Genomic DNA, 24426 nt, shown 5'->3' on the forward strand with positions numbered 1-24426 from the left:
TGCATTTTTATTCATTTTGAAGAAAAGCAGTTTTGTGCAAGCAAGACCTTTCCATCCCATGGTTTTATGTAACTATATGCGTTTTGCTACAAACTGTCAGGGCAATATAACAAGAGGTACAGTAATAAACATGAAAGAAATGTACATAAAGATTAAACGCCATGTAAAATACTGTAATATGAGACATGTTTTTTTTTTATATTTAATTTTTTTTGCTTTTCCAGTGTGCTTTGATGCAGTAGATTATTATGTTTTGTTTTGTTTTGTGCGTATGGCGAGTAAAAGTGCAGTGGTGCAGAAATAAATTTTATGTCTGGTGTCGGTCTGTCTGGCGCGGTGGGTGGTGTAAATACAAGCAGCATCACATTTAATGCTGCTTTTGGAGTCTCTACTGGTGTCAATAAAATGCTGTGAGCGCCACCAGTGCACTGGATTGTGTAGCTGCAGTGTGTTGCTAGCTTTTTCTGTAGCACTGAGAAGCACACGTTTAATATTTAGTTAATATATAACCATTACATTTTTTCCATTATTCCTTTTTTCCCCCCCCATTTTGAATTTTCTGGATTTGCCTGGTTTTTAATAGTTAAATTCCAATTTTTTTTTAAAAAGTCGTGAAACTTATACAATTTAACAATCATTTATTAAAAGTTGAACAAGAATTAAATTTTTTAGGGTCATATGAAATTGATTTAATTCAATTTTAATATTCAAAAAACATGTATAGTCAATTGAGTTCATACATTAAAAAAAAATGGCCCTTGAAATATTTTAAAATGCAATCAAATGAAAATTTAAAATGTAATCCTTTTATTTAATGATTTTAAAAAAAAGTTTGGCAAACAGTGCCATTAGAGGTTTACTGTTAAAATAATATATAATTTTATTATTATTATAACTTGGAGAAGTACATTCTACCGTACAATAGTAATATTTTTTGGTCAGAATTTCTTTGTTAAACCAAACTTTTATTAGGGCTTGATTCCGCGATTTATCCCACGTTTTCCGGCTGTACTTACAAGTGACTTTTTGCGAAAACAGTTATGTTTGATCCATCTGAACCCATTGCTGACAGTTATTCAATATCTGTCTTGTATTTTTTTTGTTTTTGAGCAGCACCGCGAGAGTGTGAGGAAGATGAGTTCCATTGTCAGAATGGATACTGTATCCGCAGCCTGTGGTACTGTGATGGAGACAACGACTGTGGAGATAACAGTGACGAGCAGTGTGGTGAGTTCCTTTATACTTCTTTCAGGATGAGTTGTAAAACTTGCGCTGTGCCCTAAATTGATATATATATATATTGATATATATTATACAGTATGCAAAACCCCCAAAAACCGTACACCAACAGAGTAGCATGTCCGAATTCCTAGTATAAAAATAAAACAGTACGCGAAAAGTACCCGGATGACCTACTACATCCGGAGAGATTCTGAAGTACAGGAGAAAGTCATGCTCAGGAGAGTAGCGTGGTGTATGTCAGGCTTTAATGCTTTCTCTAGTCCTCCTATTAACCAATCACAACAGACAGGTCGTCCTTGATTGTAATTGGGGCCAGCTGGTTTTAATCACTTACCTGCCAGGGCATAGTGGAAGGAGCAATATGCATTGACGTCACCTTCCTGCCGGAACAAGCCCCATCATCCGGACCGAGGGTCAAAAGAGCTGCATGACTGGATTTAATAGGGGAAACGCGAGTAAAACAAACCATTATCAGTTTAAACTAAAGGTTAGACTCCATATAGTGTTCCTTACAACTTACCAAAGATCGAGTGACCAATTGATATTGAAATGCAGCCAGGAATCGTGTTTCCTGACATTTATATGTGCCTGATTTTGACGCCGGGGAAATACATGAAGCATGTTTGCCTTTGAATGCTTTTATATAAATACAATATAGGTAGGTCTAAATCCGGGTGATCACTTATATCAACGTTATATACATCGTCATATTGTCCAGCCGACCAGCCCTAACACTTGTATAGTTTTTGACAGTGTTTATTTAAAAACATCCAATTATGCAGAATATAAGATGGTAAAAATGTAATTGATGAGTTGTAGGGGTGTGTCGAGAGAAGACGAGATTTTGACATAGTATTTTTAAGAAATCCTCAATGATGAAATACATGACTAGAAAAATTGTTTGCAGGTGCATTTGAAATGTTTTAACTCATCATCTTGTAATGAATGTCATTTCAGTTCTACTTTCGGAGTATGAATTATCATATGCAGTAAAAGCACTATAAAGGTTTTGCCAAAAAATCAACTTACTGGCTTCTCTTCTGTATGATTGTCTCTTCAGACCTTAGAACTGCACATGACTTCTTTTGACCTCCCAACTGAACTCCTTCCCTCAAAGTGATCAGTATTGATGCTGCCTTCACGTGCTATCGGAAATTTCCTAATTCCCACTTTAGAAGTCGTGATTACTAGCTTGTTGCATTCAAGTGCTTTGTTGTCGGAGTGAACAGGAATCATGGTGGACACCAGGGGCCTCATTTATAAACGTTGCGTACGCACAAAAGAAGGCGTACGCCGCTCTCTACGCAATAATTGGTATTTATAAAAAGCAAACTTGACGGGAAAATGTGCGGTCCTTCACGCAAGCTCTGACCCAGGCGTACGCACAAAAACGGGTGAAATGAGAAATGGCGACACCGTCGGCAGATGGAAGAAACACGTGAAAGTGTGTGAAACTGTAGACCGTTGTGTAAAAGAAATGGCTATGCCTCTCATAAATAACATGAAGACTTCACAAAGCAAGTCTTACAATGAACAGCCTACACGAACACCCGTTTGATTGATCTGCAGTGTTAAACAAACAAAATCAAACGAAAATTACAACATTAAATGCAAATTAACACATATTTGCAAAAAGAAAAGTGAAATATGTTCTGCAATAATATTGGCATGTTATGCATTGCAATTCATCCTCATAAATATGGTAAACAACGAAATAGCTAATGTACAAAACTGATATTCTCGTCAAGTGTCCGTCTGGCGGAGCAGATAGATGCAATTAGACAGATAGATAGATAGATAATTAGGGAGACATATAGATAAATAGATAGATGTATTAATTGTCCACTGGGGAAAGTTGTTTTCATAGTAAAATTTCTTCATCAGCTACGTTCATGGTATTCATGCATATTAGTTTTATTTTTGATAAAATTACGTATGTCTCAACCATTCAGAAATCTGCAAGACATTACATTTGCACGGAACTATTTCCCATTTCCACGTAGATTATAACCGACATCTGTAGCTTGTCAGATTCAATTGAATGGATGGAAATAAAATGCCCATCTCAATGCGTAATGACGCACAATGGCTGATCTTGTGCTCTAGAAGATGTGGCGAATGGAAGGATTCGGAGTGAACGCATCTTCAGACAGCAAGAGGACACACTCTGGCGATGGAGCACTAGACGCTTTTTTGCCTCGACTTTGATATCCGACCATTTCTTTTTTATTTCGGCGATAGTCCGAGGTTGTGAGGCTACAGCATTTACGGCGTCTGCAACCTTTTGCCACTCAAGTGTCTTTTTGGCATTAGTAATGCCCACACTGTGCCCTCCAAACAACACTTTTCTTCTCTTTTCAACCTCGCCAACGATAACTTCTACCTCACATTGAGTGAAGTTACGTTTTTTTTTTATTTCCTCTCTGTGTTTGCCATGATTTCGTAACCTATGAATATTAACTTGTGGGCGTTTCACGGACTATTTATGGGCAACTATGGGCGTGACATGAAGCCGCAAAAGCTGCGCTACATTTAGAATTGATTGTGATTTATTAAGGGAAAACTGCGTAGGATGTGCGTGCGCACGGTTTTATAAATCCGAATATTTCTGTGCGTACGCACGTCCTATGTTTCATCCGTACGCCACTTCTGACGCAAATCCTACGCAAAGTTTTATAAATGAGGCCCCAGGTTATTCTTGCCTATTTATTGGGAAAATCTTATTAAAACCAAGATCATTTGTAGTGTCCCATGCACCGTCAACCATATAAACATTACAGATAGTCCGCTTTCTGCTGGTTCTGTAATTTCAGTCAAATGCAGGCTATTTTCGCTGTGTACCAAACATACCATACGCTTCATATGATTACTCTTACATGTAAATATGCACTACATTAATGTCAAGACAAGACGACCAAGCTGTTTTGGGAAAAAAAACTATAAAATCACACCTGCCACAGCAGTCTAGTTCTCCCCGCCACCATGTTTAAAGCTTATGACACGCCCATCTCGGGAATTGGGCTATCAAAATTATTTCCGAACTTCCCAGTGGTAAACACGACATCAGAGGGCGTTCATGTGCAATTTTTACCTAGGAAACTCGTATTTACGATAATTCCGAGAGCACGTGAAGGCAGCATAAGTGCCAACAATAACCATAATATAATCAAAGTACTCAATATTCAAAGTGCATATAGAGACCACATTTTTCTTCAAGCATAATACAGAGCTAAGAGATGGTTACAACGAGATAGCTTTTATATTGGGAGATATTCGCGTGCCTCAGGGGGGCGCTTTCAAACAGCGGTAACGTATTGAAACCGTGTTTGAATGCGCGCTCTCGCTTATTTTTCACTTTCAATTTCGTGATTGTGCGTACTCTGAGAATAGGGAGTGGGTGCTGAATGCACATTTTAAAATATAAGTCTGACGCTTCTGCTGCGCAACGAATCCTCCGCCACGGTCCAGACCCCAGTTTGAAAACCACTGGACTAGCATACTAAAACACGTTATAATTTTAACTATTGTGTTATTTGATATTACATTGAAAGTTAATATATTTTAAATGAACTAAACTGCAACTTCATTGCAAAGGTGTAATTACAAATATATTTAAATAGGCCTACAACACATACAAGTTTCATATATAAATGACTTTTGAATTTAAATTTAAATGCAGTATTCTTCAAACTCGCTGTTCATTAAATATTCCTCCCCTTGCAGAAATGACAGCTGTTCAGACCTTGTGCTCTCTTGCTGTCGGTTTATTAATATATTCAGATGAAGTTTACAACATAAGGTTGTCTTATCAGTTCTTCAAGGTCTGCATAATGACTTTTTACCATTTAGATTTTTTGAAAAAAAAAATCTGCTATGTCGGTCCAAAATTTTGGCCAAAATATCCAACATCAGTAAATAGCATGAATAGGTTTTTCTCACACTGAGTGGGGCGTGAGCAAACATGCTCACTTTGTGTTTTCATGCTTGCCATGCTGGCCACTGCAATCAAAAAAATTATTATTTCTGGGAGACTAAGCTAATTAATTATTATCTTTAATAACAGGCATAAATTATAAATTATAAAAAGGTCATTTGTACCAATCATATCCAATCATATCCAATCATAACCAATAATAGCACGATGGAGGCATTACCTCCTCTCATGTGACTTGGATTATTTTCTCATCCAATTTATTTTGGAGGCACTGCCTCCCTTGCCTCCTCAGAGGAAACGCCCCTGTACAAAATCATGTTTCTCCTTGAGTACAGCATGAGCTAGATGTCTCTCTCTGTTCACTGCTACGCTTAGGACACAGCCATCACACAGCTTATGCTCCTAATGTGAATTCTGTAACCTGTTAATATAGACGCCAAAATAAAAATGTGCAGTTTGTGTGCAAAAGCTATGAATAATGGTCCATTTTGTCAAATCTAAATTTGTCTAAAAGGCTAGAGACATGGCACCAGCCCAGCAATTCTTCATAACCTTATATATAGACCTATATATAGCTTATACATAAGCTCTATATATATATATATATATATATATATATATACACACACCAATATATATGTTCCTATTCTTACAATTGGTTCTTGGTGCTGTATTTCCTTGTTACTTTTATTTCGGCTTTGTAAAACCTTTATAATATTACAGTACGGTCCCATCTGCACATCCCAAGCATCTCAAGCCCTTTTTGTGCATGACTTGTATGTGTGTCCAGATAAGAGGAAGTGCTCTGATAAAGAGTTCCGCTGCACTGATGGAAGTTGCATCGCAGAACACTGGTACTGTGATGGAGACACCGACTGCAAAGATGGAACTGATGAAGAGAACTGCCGTAAGTTGACTCTGAGTTTCTTAGTGCATTTATATGTCAAATGAGCATCCATCCATCCATCCCTTCCTCCCTCCCTCCCTCCTGCTTGGATCCCAATGATTGCTGCTCGAAACTGTATTTATTTCTGTGTTATATTTGTTTTTTCTTAATTTTATTTATTGCAAATAACTGTGCAGAGGGATTTGTTGGACTGTTTCAGGGTGCATGTGTGTGTGGGAGTGTGTGTAACTCATGTTACATAATTTCTCTCTCTCCAGCATCTGATGTGATGACAGCCACATGCAGTGTTGAGGAGTTTCAGTGTGCATATGGTCGTTGCATTCTGGACATCTACCACTGTGATGGAGATGACGACTGCGGTGACTGGTCTGATGAGTCTGACTGTTGTGAGGATCATTCATTCTTTCTTACTCGGTTATAATGTCTTTTTGTTTGAAATGCCTCTTTTCTCTCTCAACTCACAATCATTAGAAATAATTCTCTTTTTCTCTTGTGAAAAAAGAAATACTTTTTAGAATACTTATTATGGAAATAACATATTTAACTGTAAACTGAATGTAATGTTTCCAGACACTCTATTGTATGTTAAATGCAATTAAATGAAATTATATTTATTGTAGTTTACATTTATATAAAATGCACTTTGCTGCTTTTCTGACCCACCTAAAGTAGGACTTAAAAAGAGAGTTTAAAGAGAACAATTATCTCACTTACTCACCCTCAAGCCATCCTAGGTGTATAATATGACTTTCTTCTTTCAGCCAAACACAATCAGAGTTATAATAAAAAATATTCTGGCACTTCCAAACTTTATAATGGGAGTGAGTGGAGCTCCCAAAAGGGTATCAATCATAAAAGTAATCCATACGTCAGTTCTGAGGTCATTCTTCAGCCGGAACTAGACTCACGTACGGCCGTTACCAGAAGCCAGTAATGATAGTTTATGAAGTTATAAATGTTGATATTTTTCTTACAAAAACTGCTTCGCTTCAGAAACCCCTTGGAGCCGTATGGATTACTTTTATGATGGATGGATGTGCTTTTTTGAGCTTCAAAATCTCAGATGCTATTCACTCCCATCATAAAGCTTGGAAGAGACATTTTTTTAATTTAACTCAGATTGTGTTTGGCTGAAAGAAGAATATGTGAATAAATTATTGGATCATTTTCATTTTGGGGTGAACTATCCCTTTAATACATCTGTATTTATAAGTTAAATGTGCTTCTTTAAAAACTCCAGTTTAAAGTAATTAGAATTGTTTTATGCTGAAATAATTTAAATGAAACAACACCTAGTAGATAATCTAGTTTTTTTCTGAACGTGCTGTAGTGTACTTCAAATCTTTCTATTTTTAAAAACGGTCACTAAGTGTACTTTGAGAGCACACTTTCATGACTGTTTCTTAACACACTTAAGAACACTTTTAAAAACTGCACTTTGTAATAATGTAAAATATTTTTTTTTACTTTAAAGTACATTTTAAATCATTGTTTTAATGATCTTGTTTCATGCTTTAAAGACGTACACTTATTTTAATATGTTGACTAACAAACTAAAGCACATATTAAGTACTTGATTATAATTTTAACCATAGTGTGTTATTTTATATTATATTTAAAGTTAATCTATTTTAAATTTACTAAATTGAAACTTCATCATTACAAATGTGTAATTACAAATAGGCCTATATTTAGGGGTTTTAGGGGTGTGTATATCTAATTTGGTGTGTGTGTGTGTGTGTGTGTGTGTGTGAACGCAGCCTCCCACCAACCCTGCCGTTCTGCAGAGTTTATGTGCAGCAGTGGCATGTGTATAAATGCAGGCTGGAGGTGTGACGGAGAATACGATTGCGACGACCAATCAGATGAAAAGAACTGCAGTGAGTAATTGTAATAGGTGTGTGTGTGTGTATGTGAGTGTATTTTAGATCTGTCACATTCCTCTTTCTCATCATCAGGCACATCAATGTGCATGGCTGATCAGTTTCGCTGTATGTCTGGTCGATGTGTGCGGTTGTCATGGCGCTGTGATGGAGAAAATGACTGTTCTGATGGCAGTGATGAAGAAGGCTGTGAAAAGACAGGTGAGGAACACATACTTTTTTCCTCTTAAAGGCACAGTATGTAAGTTTCGCAGCTAGAGGTTGATTATTTTAAACAATAAGAAAGGGAAAGCTTGATGATGCCGTGAATGAGTGTGGAATCATGGGAGTCGTCGTCTTCACCTCCACAGACGATGTAAAGCAATGGATAAGCTAATGTATTAAAGTTTTATGAAGCAGGGTGAGGCCCAGAGCCTGGGACATTTTTTACGCTGCAGTTTTTATTATGCTTGTATGCCGCAGTCAGCCACCGCCACACCTTTCATTTTATGTATGTTTATTTTACAAAAAGTTATGTTTAACGTTTGCCGGTTCCTGTCGCCTCCTTCCCTGAACATTGTTAGTTAGATCTTAAATTTAAGATCTAACTAACTTAAATTGATCACTTAAATTTACATTGTATTTCATTCTAATGAAATAGCCGCAAGTGCTGAATTATTACTTATACAGGTCACTTTATTTGACAAATTAAAATTGTGGGGTAACTCAGCGCTGTTTTACTTGCACATTGCAGTAATCTGGATCGATATTAGAATATCATATTAATTAAAGCTGGATGACTTGTGTTGCTAAATGAAATGCAATTAATTTTAAAATATATTGTATGGTGGAGAAAATGCTGTATTACTGTTACTACAAATAGTTTACTACAAACATGTTACTCATGGTAAACAAGAAAACGGGATTTAAACAATAAGACTGTGTTGAGCTATATAACCATGATTAGTTTTCTGTCGATAAAGGTACAGGTATCTATAAAGTTGCTCACCTGTCTTATATAACACATTATACATTAAAGCTTCTTTGGTGTTTCCATTGTTTCTATGGAAGTAAAACTGGAAATCGAGGGTAACACAGATATGAAACGGTCCATTACACTGTTTAAATCCAGAGAAATCAGATATTTTAACCATTGCTGGAAACGTTTGGGGCACTGTAAGTACACAAGTCATCAAAATATATAACATTGTTCTAGTGGTTTTTATATATTTTAATCCAGAAATCTTACATATTGTGCCTTTTAAGAGTGTTTTTATTTCATTAATATTATATAACCTTAAAGTTTAAAAAAATAATAATTATTACATTTGCTGCCTTATGAAAAATCAAATAATCAAATAATTTTACATTAAATTTAAAAATTTAAAGAAATTATATTCTTACCTTCCTATAGACCAGGGGTGTCCAACCCTGGTCCTGGAGAGCTACCACCCTGCAGATTTTAGCTCCAACCTCAATCAAACACACCTGAACCAGCTAATCATGGGCTGCGTCCCAATTCGCCTACTTATACTACGTCCTAAAAGTATGTACTCTTTTTGTGAAGAAAAAGTACATACTTTTGAGTGTGTAGCAGAAGAGTATGCAAGCTTTGGGACATACTACTTCGTCATCTTTAACGGACTCTGTTACGTGCGTCCCGTCACCGCTTAAACTGTCAATCATCGTCACAGTTCAAATCCCCCACTTTCAATTTAATTTCCTACCGTATCGGAGAGAAATGTAGTCGCTCGTTGATCTGCCTTTCGTGGGTCTTTAGACTCCTCTCATGTGTTTGCAAAGTTAATGGCCAAACGTATCATTACAAAAGTTCTCAATGCTGCTGAAGGAGAAATATAATGTGGATAATATTGAATAAATATCTTTTCGTCAAGTTAAATACTGATAATTGCTCACTCAAACCACTTTATCTAATCCTCTCCACTTAACCGTCAGACTCGCGTAACCTTCATGTTTGTAGTTTTTTAAACACTTTTTATCCGCGTTTGTAGTTCTAATCGAATCCTCGTCCATCTCGCAATAGGTTGTGGGCAATATCAGCCGTTAGAGTGCGCATCGATCTGCACTACGGATTCTGACCGGAAATAGTAAACCATCCGGGAATCTTTGGAATACTCTTTTCAACATACTAAGATTTGGGACATACTAATTCTTTTTTCGAATACTATTTAGTACGGATAGTATGCGAATTGGGACGCAGCAATGGTGTTCAGGGTGATAGATAATTACAGACAGGTGTGTTGGAGCAGGGTTGGAACTGAAATCTGCTGGACGGTAGCTCTCCAAAAGCAGGGTTGGACACCACTGCTATAGACAATACAAATATTACTAGGTGTGACTGATTCTTTTCAATTAATGTGATGTGACCAGCTCCTTAATTGAGCATAAAGTCCATAAATCTGCCTTAGAATAGATAGAAAAAATAAAATGGATATAATTTTTTTTTTTATTATTTAGATTATTTATAAGATCTGGTAATTGATGCACATATGCTGTGCTTTGGGGCAACTAAATTTAATTAGTACACATTTTGTTAAAATGGGTTTGAATTTACCAAAAGTTGTTAAGGATTAAACGTTCACACGGTGCGCATAGTTTTGGTCTACATAGATATGTTGAAAATATGCGCAAAAAGCATTCATAATTTCTAATATCTGCTCAATTAACTTTTCTGCATTACTTGCCTTTTTATTGTCTTATTCTGTTTCTTTATTACATTCCCCTTGTTTCGTAGAAACCCCTCCATGCGCGTCAGATCAGTTCCTGTGTGAGAATGGCCGCTGTATTGGCCAGCGTAAGGTTTGTAATGACATCAAAGACTGTGAAGATGGGACTGATGAACATCCATTCCAGGACTGCCGTGAGTCTACAAAATGCACTATTGCATGCAGACAGATAAGTGCATGTGAAATCTTACATAAGACAAATAATGGTAGTTCCCCATTGAAAATATCACATTCCCTCCTCTTTGTTAACATTCAAATGTTTGCCTGTGTGTGTTTCTAGGCTCCAAGTCAAGTGAAGAAAATTGTAATGTTAACAACGGAGGTTGCTCACAGAAATGCCAGATGTCTCGAGGTCTGGTGCAGTGCACTTGTCACACCGGCTACACATTAACACAGGACGGGAAGACATGCAAAGGTGAGCTATAGACAAGGGGAAAAAAAACAAAGGACAGTTAAATGAGAAGACAGCAGAAAAGAAAGTTAGGTAGCAAGGGGATTTAAACTTTTGAACAGGATTATCTATGTTATATTCTAAATATCTAAGGGGGCTTTCACACCTAAACATTTGTTTCAGAACCTGGTGTTTTTTCTCCCTTGGGTCGGTACGTTTAGGCATATGTGAACACGGCAATAATGCTCGGATCCGCACCAATGCAATCGCTCCGAGATCGCCTCAACGAGGTGGTCTTGGCCCGATTGCAAACAAACTCTGGGGCGGTTAGCTTGAGGTGTGAAAGCAATCCGACCCAACGGACCAACTGGCATTATAATTCATAACAGGAAATGTGCTATATAAATAGCAGTCGTGTCTGATTCTGTGAGTGAGCACATTAGTTATCACCATTGAAAACCAAAAGAGTACCTCTTCATCCTAAAATGTTGTGTAGTTGCGCTTCTCTGTGGGTGAATGCTGTCCCGATGAAGCCTTGATTTCTTTCGTATAGTGTATAGTTTCGTATAGACATTCGTATAGTGTTTGTGTGTGCGTTGAAACAGTTATCCTCTCTCTGGAAGATCCAGAGAGAGCGCGTTTGAATTTGCTGCAGTATTGTTGCGAATGTAGAATATATTTTATCAGGAAATGACGGCTACTTTTGTATAGTGTTTGCGTTACAAGAAGCTCATGGAGTGAAGTTGTCAATCATCTTGATGGATGACGGAGAGGATACTCTGACCAATAAGAGGACCGTTGTACTCACATGTGACTTGCGTGAACACATTTTGGTACGCTTTGGAAGGTTGCCTTGTGAAATCAAACCGAACCAAGAAAGAACAAAACAAACAATTTATAGGTGTGAAAACGCCCTAAAATATTTGTGTCTCTTTGGCCCTGTTTACATCTGGTGTTAAGATGCGTTTTGGTTGATCGGATAGCAAGTTGGAGACACTAAATACAGGTGTAAACGGGGTCTAAAACCTTTTGAGCAACTTCACTTTTGAAGTGAAGAGAACTCATTCGACCGGATTGCTTTCATAGTGTAAACGCTCATGTGGTTGAATGCATTCAAACAGCCACAAAAGACCACCTACTCTCCACCTACTGACTTGATGTTTAAACGCTTGCCAGACGGGATTTTAACTTTGTCAGCTGACGACCCAAGTGTGGTTTTGAATTTACCAAGCACAATGTTCTTTCACCATTCCTGATTTCGAAAACACACTCTCAGCTTTCGCCTGGGTCTTGTGGCTATTAGAGCAGAAATGAAAGCTGCTGATTTGTGTTTTCTGTCATCTCCGGGCACGTTCATATGTTAATTGCGCAAGCTTATTTTGTCCATTAGATCAAAATATCTGAAAAACTCCATACATTTACTCACCCATACACCCTTTTTTTCTGTTTCTTCATCTAATCCCAGACAGACTGGATGGTAATGAGAGCAGATCTCATTATGGAGCACACAGTCTTTTGTCGTATTCCTTGTGCATAGAGAAATTAATGGCAAAAGAACAATGTTTGGCACACTAAAGCAAAAGATACCCTTGTTAAAAAAAATGTACTTGTTAAAATTTGATTTTTTAATAACTTTAAACGTGTACTTAAGTGTGTTAAGTAACAAAGTCATGAAAGAGTACTCTCTTTATGGACACTTAAGTGGCCTTTTGTTTCATTTAATATTATATTACCTGCAAGTACATGGTTTTATCGTCTTTTTTTTCTTCAAATCTTAAAAGTTAAGTGTTGAAGTACTTATTTAATACAATTGAGCGCTCTTCTTTCTGACACCTTTTATTTATATAGTGTTTTATACAATTGTTTAAAAGCAGCTTTACAGTGATAAACAGGTTATTTATACAAGGGTGGATAGAATCTAATGTGTCTTAGACTTCTGCACAGTACATAAACACCTAAAATACTGAGTGAGTGGGTGTAAGAAGTGTGTCAGTTTAGTTTCATAGATGTTACAGTACAATATCACTTTACTTTATTTATGTCCCCGAAGGGCAATTGGTTTTGCAGCAAGGCCAGCAAACAAAACAAGTTTTAACATGCATTTGAAACACCATTAAAAATGGCATCATTCGTTAAAAATAAATCAACAGAAAATGCCATACACAACAGAAAAAAAATCTATGACAACAACAGCCACAGACAACATTCCTACTTCCTACTACACCGCTCTCCACTCATACCCAAATTTAACAGAGAAATAGCAATGGGAATGAACGATTGTCTATACCTGTTACTCCTAAGAGAGAAGAAACTAAACCTAGATCCTGAGGGCAAAAGCTGAAACTCTGAATAAAGAGGGTGGGAACAAACTGTTAAAATAGATCAAGCTTTCCTCACTACCTAATAATTATACAGGTTTTAGGGGAACCTAAAACCTTGCTACTGGCATTAACTTTTTTCAAAAGTAATGTTAGAAATTGTTGCAAGTTCTAAGCTGTACAGTCTTGCAGTCAATCTGTGCTTGAATCATCATGTTATAACTAAAGGGGAAACTAACTAATAAATGTTTCTTTCCTGCTTCTGTGTCTGAACCAAGATGTGGATGAGTGTGCAGATGACGGTTATTGTAGTCAAGGCTGTACCAACATAGAAGGAGGATTCCAATGCTGGTGTGTTCAAGGTTATGAGCTTCGACCTGACAAACGCAGTTGCAAGGCTTTGGGTGAGGCTGAATATGTATAATAAAAGCAGCAAAACATTGGTGGTTTGGAACGGAGATGTCCAATTTAATAGTAACTTTCATGTTTTCTATTTTAGGTCCAGAACCGGTTTTGTTGTTTGCAAATCGGATTGACATCCGACAGGTTCTACCGCACCGCTCTGAGTACACTTTGTTGCTCAATAATCTGGAAAATGCCATTGCGTTGGACTTTCATCATAACAGCGAGCTGGTATTCTGGTCGGATGTCACACTGGACCGTATCATGAGAGCCAGCCTCAACGGTAGCAATGTGGAGGAGGTCGTGTCCACGGGTCTTGAGAGCCCAGGTGAGCAGTAAATATTTTATCAGTTTATCCATCCTTTTTCACAGTATATTCCTTATATGCACTGCTGTCATTTTAGGACTCTTGCTTGCTTTGCACTATGCACCACACTGCAAAAATTAGTAACCTGCAGTTGTTACTTAAAGGGTGCTTTCACACTAGCAATTTTGGTGCACACACGGATTCGATTGACGTCAGAGTTCGGTTTGTTCGGATGATGTGAGCGCTGTCTTCCGAACTCGGGTGCGCACCTGCGAACCGTACCCGAGTCCGCTTAAAAAGGGTGGTCTGGGGTACAGTTCATCTGAACTCCGGTACGGTTCGCTGGTGATGTGAACGCAATCATACTATACGGAAGGGAACTGCTATTGATGACGTATGAATTGATAAAAACGCGATTTCTCCTGGATCAACATATTTTGTTGATCCTGGAACAACAATTCCAATCAACCAATACCAAGTGACAAGTTTACAGTTAATGTCACAGCCAGAGTTAGGAGCTTAGGATCATTTCTCTCTGATTTTAGGGATAAGTTATGATTAGGGGTAGAGATAGGGTCATTTTTAAACTGAATTTTGTTTTTTATTAAGTTGTATGAACTTGTTCAAATTATCTTGATAAATTTGAAAACTGGGCAGTGAAAGTTCTAGTTTTCAGCATGATTTGCATAGGACTGGATATGGAGAGTAAATGTGTTATTTTGTTTTTTAGTAAAAAGAAAGACCTGTTAGTGTTTAATGCTCTTACATTTGACATTTTATAAGTGTTTCTGTTAACGTTTTTGTGGTTATCATTGTGCTGAATAATAGAGCTTGTGGTTATGGTTATGAAGGTATAGATTTGGATATATTGACCGGTAATGTCTGTCTGATTCATTAAAATTACAAATAGTTAGAAAAATTTAATTTATTTTATAACAACTTAAATGAATTAAAACAACTACAAAAGTTTAATTCCTCGATATACATTGTGTAGTTTTTTTTTTTTTTGTAGCCAAAATTTTTTGTGTACACTGTTGAGGTGCACTAGCCTGGATGCCAGCCGAACGTAGCCCCGCCCACAACATTTTTACTCGGGCAGTTCGGTCTGGACTTGATCCATAGAGAAGTAATTATGCCCGAACAGAAACTGTTCGGACCAATGAAATTGTCAGGGCGGGCTTTAGACGATGATGGACAGATGATCAACATTAACGTAATCATCCACGTCATCAAAGGCGCTTGGGTTGAATTTGTTCTAATCCTAAACGGAGAACTTGTTCGTATATGCATTCACCTTTACTATTTCTCTCAGAAATGATGATCGTGTTGGTAAGTACTCTGTGTATCCTTAAATTCTTTTTTTACAACACTGGCAAAGATCGTTTACACTCATCTTCTTCTTCTAACGTTAGGCAACTTATTCCAGCGTGCAGACAGGGTTGCCAAGTTTTTACAACAAAACCCGCCCAATTGCTAACGTTCCTCAAAACTAGCCAAAAACAAGCCCAATAGCTTTCCAGGGGGGGTTCTCCGGGAAAAAAGGCATTTGGGGGGTAAAATATGTGTTATTTTGGCAGGGCTGCCTGCTAAAAATCGCATTCCTGGGTCTGTATATCACATAATTGGGGTCGCTTCAACCCGCGGACATGGCAACACAGTGCAGTTGAGTTCTGTTGACATTTGACAACTAACGTTGTGCGTCGCTCCGTTGCTGTGATTGGTTGTAGGTCTATCCAATTGAGGTCTTTCCTGGTTCGGTTGAAACACGCCCCATAATCACAGCCCAACGGAGCAGAATCAGACTCATATTCTGACTAGAATTGAGTATGACGACGTCAGGCTAGAGGTGCACAATTAATCAAATAAATGGAGTATTTGTAGATGCAACAAAAGCTCCCATTACACTCAACAAGGCACAAACACAACGTGATTAAGAGATTTATACTGCAGTGTAGACAGCTGCGTTGATTATAATGGGACTGCAGATTTGAAACTACAGCTGTCTAAAGCAGTTAGTGACAATTTCATTGATTGATAATGGAAGAATTACAGTATTATGTTGTTCGCTTTGTGTATAATTTGTTCAAAATATAAATAATAGTTTTGTTCTTCATGCTGTTTAGAGAACCAATGTGAAGTTTGACAGTTTAGGCAATGTTGATTAATAGATGTATAAAACGGCAATAAAGTAAACAGTTATTGGCTTATTTTGAATACTTTTTAGCTTAGGTGAACAAAAACTTTTCTAATAAAAGCTTTTGTAAAAAACTCTGCGGACCCTGTATATACATCATCATGTATATACTTTCAATTTTAAATGTCTGTGGAGGAGCTTTACTGGAGATATGCATCACTTTGGCATTTGTTGTACACAAAGTAACTTATTTATACTAAATTACTCTGGAACCATCTCCGCCTGGATTTGGCATACCCAAATTGAAAAGCTTCCCATACCCACATACAGTGGTTTAAATTCAAAATGTTGGTGTCATTTTACAGGAAACCCTTTTGAAGTTACATAAAACACTGCTAAAAGTGATAAACATGTAAGTATATGTTGTCTGAGCTGTAATAACTCCCCAAAAAAGACCAAAAAGACGCTTTTGGATTTTTTTGGATATAAATTCATTTTTGAAAGTGTGTAACTGAGGCCCTATGTGCTCTAGCACCCTGCTGACCGTTTTGGCTGTTTCCACTAGATTCCAGAAAATACTGGAGAAAAGATTTTTGTCTGGATCATGTATGCAAGATTTATTCAAATGAATCTAAATGGAGGAATATGACCTTTTTTATGTAATTTCCTCCTGCCCCCCTCCCCCATACCTATATACAGTGGTATAAATGCAATATCCCGGTGTCTTTTTTACAGAAAACCTCCCTTCAGATCCATTTATTACCGTTTATTACAGACAACATATACTTACATGTTTATCACTTTTAGCAGTGGTTTATGAAACTTCAAAGGGTTTCCTTTTGAAATGACACCAAAATTGTGTATTTAGACCACTGTATGTGGGTATCGGAGGCTTTTCAATTTGGGTAGGCCAAATCCAGGCAGAAATCCCAAAAATGGTCCCAGAGCTTAAGAGGTTAAACAAAAGGACAAAAACAAAAAATATCAAGGACAATAATCAGCAATTATGTTTGTATAGTCGTACAGTACTGATACAGTCTAAAAGATTATATTACATTATAAAAAAAAAGAATTATAGGATATTAAAATGAAGTGAAATTTTCATAAGAGTTTGATGCTTTAATATTCTCTAATTTGATGCTCAGTTTGATTCTGTTTCCCCAAGGAAAAGAAGAAATAATACATAACATTTGAATAATAGTTACATGTAGATAACTTTTTTTTTTAATTATTATTATTCCAATATCTTAGGTGGTCTGGCCATAGACTGGATTCATAATAAGCTCTACTGGACTGACTCAGGAACGTCGCGTATTGAAGTGGCCAATCTGGACGGCACACACCGTAAAGTGCTTTTATGGCAAAGAATGGAGAAACCCCGTGCCATTGCTCTGCACCCCATTGAAGGGTAAATATTCAGACTCTTGTGTTTTACTTCACATATACTGTAAAATGCTATTTGCAAATAATGCTGGATCCTTTTAAAGGATATTCATCACAAGCTTTGCGCAATAAATACGCAAATGTTTCTTAACACACTTAGGTACACTTTTAAAAAGTGCAATTTGTAATGTCAAATGAAAAGTTTTACTATGAAGTACATTTTAAATCATTTTATTTTAATAATCTTTTGTCATGCTTTAAAGGATTTACTTATTTTGAAGTGTTAACTAACAAACTAAATCAGATGTGAAGTACTTGATTATAATTTGAACTGTAGTGTGTTATTCAATATTACATTTGATGTTAATGTATAAAACTTGTATGCAATGAAGTTGAAATTTAGTACAAGACATACACGATTCAATCGAAATGATTTTAGTGTATTTTAGTTGACCATGAATGCTTGTCAGTACATTTAACACTAAAGTTTAACCATATCTTAAAGGCAACAGAAGTGACTAAATAAACTACATAGAAATGAAAGATGTATGTATTAAATTACATATGAAGTCTTACTTAAGTGGGTCAAAGACATTCTAATGTTCCGTTAATTGCATTTAATATAAATGTAAAATCCATTAAAATCCCGTTTTTATTTAATTGCAATTAACATGCAATTAAGTGTCTGAAAGCACTACGTTTTACTTTTTAAAGTCCTCTAAGGTCTACCTCTTTTTCACAAGGGACATCAGACTCTTTCCTCATGCTGAGACCCCTTTAATTTTTGTTTAAATGCTGTACATTTATTATTTTTTATACTGAAAACTGTCACTGCCTCTTTGTTCTTTTGCATGGGGAAAAATCCCCTCTTGGGACCAGAAGTTGTTGTTATGTAATAAGCAATGGTAAGCATGAAGCCATTCTGGTGACTTCTGGCTAAACTTCGTAACTTAATTTGCCTCTAATCACAAAGGCTGTGCAAAAGTTTTATTCAGAGATTGTCACAAGGCTTGAGTTGTAGCCGACGCTCATCATGGCTCTTTGTCGTGGAAGACAGAGGGGTTTATGAAATCTGGCTTGAATTCTCCCTCTCCAACAAAATGTAGCCCTTGTTTGGACTGCCTTTGCGTCCACTGATTCTTACACACAGATGCATGTAGATCCTGCTGTATTTGAGAAAAGCCAAAGCATTACATTCTTTTTCTGAGGGATAAAATGCATGATAAAAGCAATAAATGATTATTTGTAGGGTGACATTTATTAGAATTTGTTTCAGTCCTTACAAAAAAAAAACACTCTTTTTATAGATTTGGTGCCACTAACATGGAAAACTTGGTCAAATCCAGTAACTAGTATTTCAAAAACACTTTTTGTTTTAGCCCTCACGGTAAAAACCTATGCACAGTAATTCCTGTAAATTGTATAAAGTCAAAATTGAGTTGGAAAAAGATGTTTCCAATGTAATGCCATTATCAAAAAGGACATTTATTATTTACTTCATTGGGTCCTACCTGCATATTATTACATTAAGATAAAACAATGTTTCTAACATCACTTATGCTCTGTCTTTAGGAAGATTTACTGGACTGACTGGGGAAATATGCCACGCATTGAATATGCCAACATGGATGGCTCTAATCGAAAAATAATTGCGGATACACACCTATTCTGGCCCAATGGACTTACCATTGACTATGCCAGTCACCGCATGTACTGGGTAGATGCCAAACACCACGTCATTGAAAGAGCTGACCTGGATGGGAAGAATAGAAAAGCTGTCATTAGCCAAGGTAAAAAAATAAAAACCTTTAAGCTTTATTAATTTCCAGATAATTCTATTCTCCTTATAGAGGTAAACATGGGGTTTGTTTTCACAATTAACATTTTTTATGTATGTTTTTGAAATAAGTATCTTATGTTCACCAAGGCTCCATTTATTGGATCAAAAATCCAGTAAAAGCTGTAATTTTGTAAAATATTATTACAATTTAAATTAACTGTTTTCTATCGGAATATATTTTAATATGCAATTTATTTATTTTAATGTAAAACTGAATTTTTAGCATCATTACTTCAGTCTTCAGTGTCATATGATCCTTTAGAAATCATTCTAATATGCTGATTTGCTGCTTGAGAAACATTTCTTATTATTATCAATGTTGAAAATGCTTTTTTTGCTTTGTATTTATTGTGTGGAAACTGATGCATCTTTTTTCCGGATTCTTTGATGAATCGAAAGTTCAAAAGAAAAGCTTTTATTTGTCTTTGCTGTCACTTGAGTCACTTTTGATCAATTTAATATGGGCTTTTGCTCCAGGTTGTTCTAGGAACTAGCCACCATGGTGGTTCCCCAAGAACTAAAGGTTCCCCTAGGAATATTTTACTGCTTGCATTTGCACCGGCAGTAGGAACTCTGAAGTGACATAAGCCGCGGTTGTCTTTTATTTTGACGGTGCAGCAGACCTTTATTTTAATGGTGCTGAGAACGCAACTCACACAGTTCTCACATTCTGTCTTCACTAGTTTAAGATCTGTTTAACAGTCCTGTCTAATACTGTTAAACAAAGAAAGTAGACGATATATGAAAAAGTATTAGCGTTTGCTGTGTGGTTGATGTCCAATGTCGCTAGCTTGGCAGAAATGCTTGTTCCCCCTCAAAGTTGCGTTGGATTTTCTCCTTAGCATAAAAGTTGAGAGGTCCATCTATTACTGTTTTCCATGTTCGTAGAACAGAGGCGGACAATAGAGAAGTATTTTTACATTCTACTCAAGAACATATTTCAAGTATATGTACTTTATCACTATTTTTCTTTGGAAAACTTTTACTTCACTACATTCCAAAGCATAATGTCCTATTTTTTACTGCACTACAATTTATAAATTAAAGGGTTTTTTTTACCTTTAATACTTAATTACATTAAAAAATTAGTACTTTCTTACTTGTCCTCAAGTAAAACTTTGAATTACTTTTACTTGAGTAAAAGTATACAGTACTACATTTTTAATGTAAATGAGTAATAAAAATTCAATATGAAACATTGTGCAGTAAAAATTACAATATTATGTTTTGGAATGTTGTTAAGTAAAAGTTTTCCAAAGAAGAACACTGATAAAGTACATATACTTGAAAAATAAAATTGCTTGGAAAGTAAAAATACTTCTCTACTGTCCGCCTCTGTCGTAGAGTTAGTTTCTGGTGTAAATATATCGGCTATAACTAATGTGTAGACTGCTTTTTTTTTTAAATGGCAGGTTCTGGTGTTCCACGTGCTTTCAGCCAGTCAGCGTACACTTACGTCACTGGTAGTTCCTATTGTGCTGGGTTAGACCCTACTCTGAAGCAGGAGCTTATTTAGTTCCCCCAAAAGGAGTTCCTAGAACTAAAATCATTCCTAGTTCCGTTGGTGCAAACACGCCAAGATCCGGGTACTTCCGCCAATAGTTCTGGGAACTATGAAAAGATTCCTACGGAGCGAAAGGCCCTAATGAATCCTTGCTGAATTAAAGTATTCATTGCTTTTTCCCCCTTTTTAAAAAAAAACCTTTGAATGGCAGTGTATCACGGTTTCCACAAACATATTAAGCAGTACAAAGCTTTCCAACATTGATGATAATAAGAACCATTATTAATAATTGAGCACTAATAAAAATGAATAATAAATCAGATGATTTCTGAAGGATCATGTGACCCTGAAGATTGGAGTAATGATGCTGAAAATTCAGCTTTGGCATCACAGGAATAAAATGCGTTTCAAAATGTATTCAAATGGAAAACATTGTTGTGTGATTAATATTGGAACAAAGTCTGTTAGTTTGATTTCACAAAAAACAGACTGATATGATTCAAGTCAGTCTAAACCACTTACTTGACATTTTAAAAAGACACATTATTGTTTATATAATCTGATTTAGTTTTCTGATTAAAATTGTACAGTGCGTCTTATGGACAAATAATTTTAAAACGCACTTTGCTTCAACAAAACATAAATTCCTATTGTTCGTTCAGTGTTTCATCAGCTGGACAGATTTACAGATTGTCCTTTAAGAAACTTTGTTAGGCTGCTGTGTTTTTTTTTATTGAGTATTCTGTTCCTTTGAGGATAAGCGTGTCTTGTAGATAAATTCAGATGTCTCTCTGATGTGTGATAGAGTGCAACCGATGTTCCCTCTTAATGGCACACTAGAAAGGAAGACTAAGCCTCGGGGTTTGCTGGAACAAAATACCTGTGCACCTGGGAAAGGTGGGGGAATATTTAGACGTGAAAACCGAGCTCTAAAAAAAAAATTCAGCGCAGATTTGCTTACAGTGGTCATCAATGACAGATTTACTAGGGAGGGAGGCACCAGCATTATATATAAAAAAAAATCAGAGTGCACACACACTGAGAAAACATATGCTGACTGGAAAAACAAGATCAAAAGTGAATGATGATTGAGATGACAAGAGAAAGGTACCAGCAAGGAGGGACAGCAGATGGCAGCGGAGCTGGAAACAAAAGAAAAAAGACGGAAAAGGCAAACAAACCTTCTAACTCAAACCTATGCTTGCTTCTCTACAAAGATAAGATCACAAAACAACCCGACGCTGTGTGTGTACACCTGGAGAAGGGTTGAAAGGTGCAGAAAAGGCGGCAGATACAGGCAGGGCACGTTACACGCCTATAGTTTGGCAGAGTGCCATGTTTAAAGAATAAGCTAGATTAGCACACAAGTTAGAGCAGAAGTGCAATGCAGAAAAGAAGAGAAGCAACTGAAAATTATAGGAGGTTTTAAGTATTTAGGAAAAAAATTGGTTATAGTACCAACTTTTTCGCTGCCACCTCTGACTGTTCCTCGAGGGGAAGGATTCTCCTTTGAATTCAGAGTTTACAGTACACCAGATTGTCATCATGTCTAATTTTATCCAAAAAAGCCCAATAAACCCTTGTGAAAAAGAAGTACAGTTTAGCATAATTATTATGCTTATTACAGAAATAAGTGTGAACTCAGGTGTGTGATGTTTTTGGACCCTTAATTGCATGTTAATTACAATTAAATGAAAATGTATTCTAGTTTAAAATTAGTTTAAATGATATGCAATCAGCTGAACTTTAGAGTACACCTTTATGCGTAATTTCATAATCACTTCTATTGTGTTTGAAATATGGTTAACGTGTACTGCCGAGTGTACTGAGAAGCATTTGTGGTAAACTAAAATATATTTTAATGTCATTTCTATTGAAACTTCATGTATTTATATTTGTAATGAAGTTGCAGTTTAGTACATTTAAAATAAAATATATAAATGTTAGATGTGATATCAAAAAACAAAATACAGTTAATTATAATCAAGTACTTTACATGTGCTTTAGTATGTTAGTATTGTTAGTATATAAAATGCACTTTAAAGTTCGACTTGATTAATTTGACATTATTACAAATGTCACAGGTGTGTTTAAAGAGTAAAGAGTAAACAGCTTTGAACCCATCACAGACGATCAGGGATTTGAATGGAGTTAAAATAAAATAAAAAAGTGCCTTAGAGCATCTGTGAGCCAATGAGAATCAAGAATTCTAGAGTGCCTTGATATAAATACAAATTGTGTGTGTGTGTGTGTGTGTGTAAGAGATCTTGTGACGCTCTTCACTCAAGAAAACGCAGCTGCATTGAAAACCAGCATTATTTACCCCTGGGTCAGGTTGGACCTGAACTTATGGATGTAACAGTAGAAAGTGTAGACATAAAGCTTGACATTCCATAAAGCCTACAACGTTTTTTACATATGCAGCCATTTACTGTAGTGCAGAACCCAAAAATAATTTGACCAAACATAACATTTAAGCTTGATTTTTCACTCTTAAACATAACAAGAGGATTATAAATCATCTGAGTATATTAGTTATTGGAAGACTTTCTGTAACCCGGTCATGTCTTTTAGGTATTGAGCTTTGGACTGCAGTCATTAATTCTATATTAGGGCTGTCAAAAGGAATTACATTTTTTCAGTTTAACACGTTACATTTTTTTAATACACTTAAAGCATTATCCTTTGGCTAGCTTGACATTATATGACGCTATTATTAATTCAAGTGCTATTAAACCATTCAAGCACGATAAGATGGTGGAAAAAATCGAATTTGTCTATGAAGCTGCTTTCTGTGAACAAACACCCGAAACGCGCGCACCGAATGCCGCTTCAGAGTTCTCTTTCGCACTTGAACGGACAAAAACACAAAATTGTTTCAAAATTCCCAATATTGGCGAGTATCCTCGTAAGCACAGTCTTAAATGAGTTCAAAAGTGTTAAATTAATGCAAAGATTTATGAGAAAATGGGATGCGTGTCAGGTCCGTTTCATGTGCGTCAGGTCTTAAAGTGACGGAAGCCTAATAAACCTGCTTCTGTCTGTCATTTATGTAACTCAAAGAACAAAAGACAAAGAGACAATCACTCACTGCTCTTCACTGAACTTTTGTAGCTTTAATAAGAATTAATCTATATTCAATTTATAATGTATGTGTTTATTGCAGATACAGAAAGAAATGATTACATTTCTGTATACTACCTGTTCGACCAACCTGTAAATCTTAAATCACTGTTTACAAGGTTACATGGGTCAAAAACAAAAACGTTTTTTGTGCATTTTGGCAGGACAAGTACAAATCTGGACCAGTAGGGAAAAAAAACTTAAAGTTGAGCCCTGATATATTAAAGGCACAGCTAAATATGTAATTTATTACAATGGGTTTATGAGAAGATTGTTTTAAGTTCACTTGAATTACAAGTTGTTATATATATATTTTTTTTACAAAATGTTAA

The 24426-nt window shown here is 36.2% G+C and overlaps 1 protein-coding gene across 1 annotated transcript in view; it reads left to right on the top strand.

Moving 5' to 3' along the window:
• Nucleotides 1–24426, top strand: part of lrp4 (low density lipoprotein receptor-related protein 4) — a 123390-nt gene that overhangs the window by 65050 nt on the left and 33914 nt on the right. Inside the window, exons 4-14 of the mRNA XM_079840089.1 lie at nucleotides 1114–1227; nucleotides 5967–6083; nucleotides 6341–6469; nucleotides 7844–7963; nucleotides 8042–8167; nucleotides 10701–10826; nucleotides 10973–11107; nucleotides 13680–13805; nucleotides 13901–14131; nucleotides 17496–17652; nucleotides 19200–19417. Coding sequence (XP_079696215.1) covers nucleotides 1114–1227; nucleotides 5967–6083; nucleotides 6341–6469; nucleotides 7844–7963; nucleotides 8042–8167; nucleotides 10701–10826; nucleotides 10973–11107; nucleotides 13680–13805; nucleotides 13901–14131; nucleotides 17496–17652; nucleotides 19200–19417 — 1599 coding nt within the window. The remainder of the gene's footprint in view (nucleotides 1–1113; nucleotides 1228–5966; nucleotides 6084–6340; nucleotides 6470–7843; nucleotides 7964–8041; nucleotides 8168–10700; nucleotides 10827–10972; nucleotides 11108–13679; nucleotides 13806–13900; nucleotides 14132–17495; nucleotides 17653–19199; nucleotides 19418–24426) is intronic.

This window comes from Gobio gobio (genome assembly GCF_949357685.1).
Source record: "Gobio gobio genome assembly, chromosome: 2".
In the NCBI taxonomy this organism is placed as follows: domain Eukaryota; kingdom Metazoa; phylum Chordata; class Actinopteri; order Cypriniformes; family Gobionidae; genus Gobio; species Gobio gobio.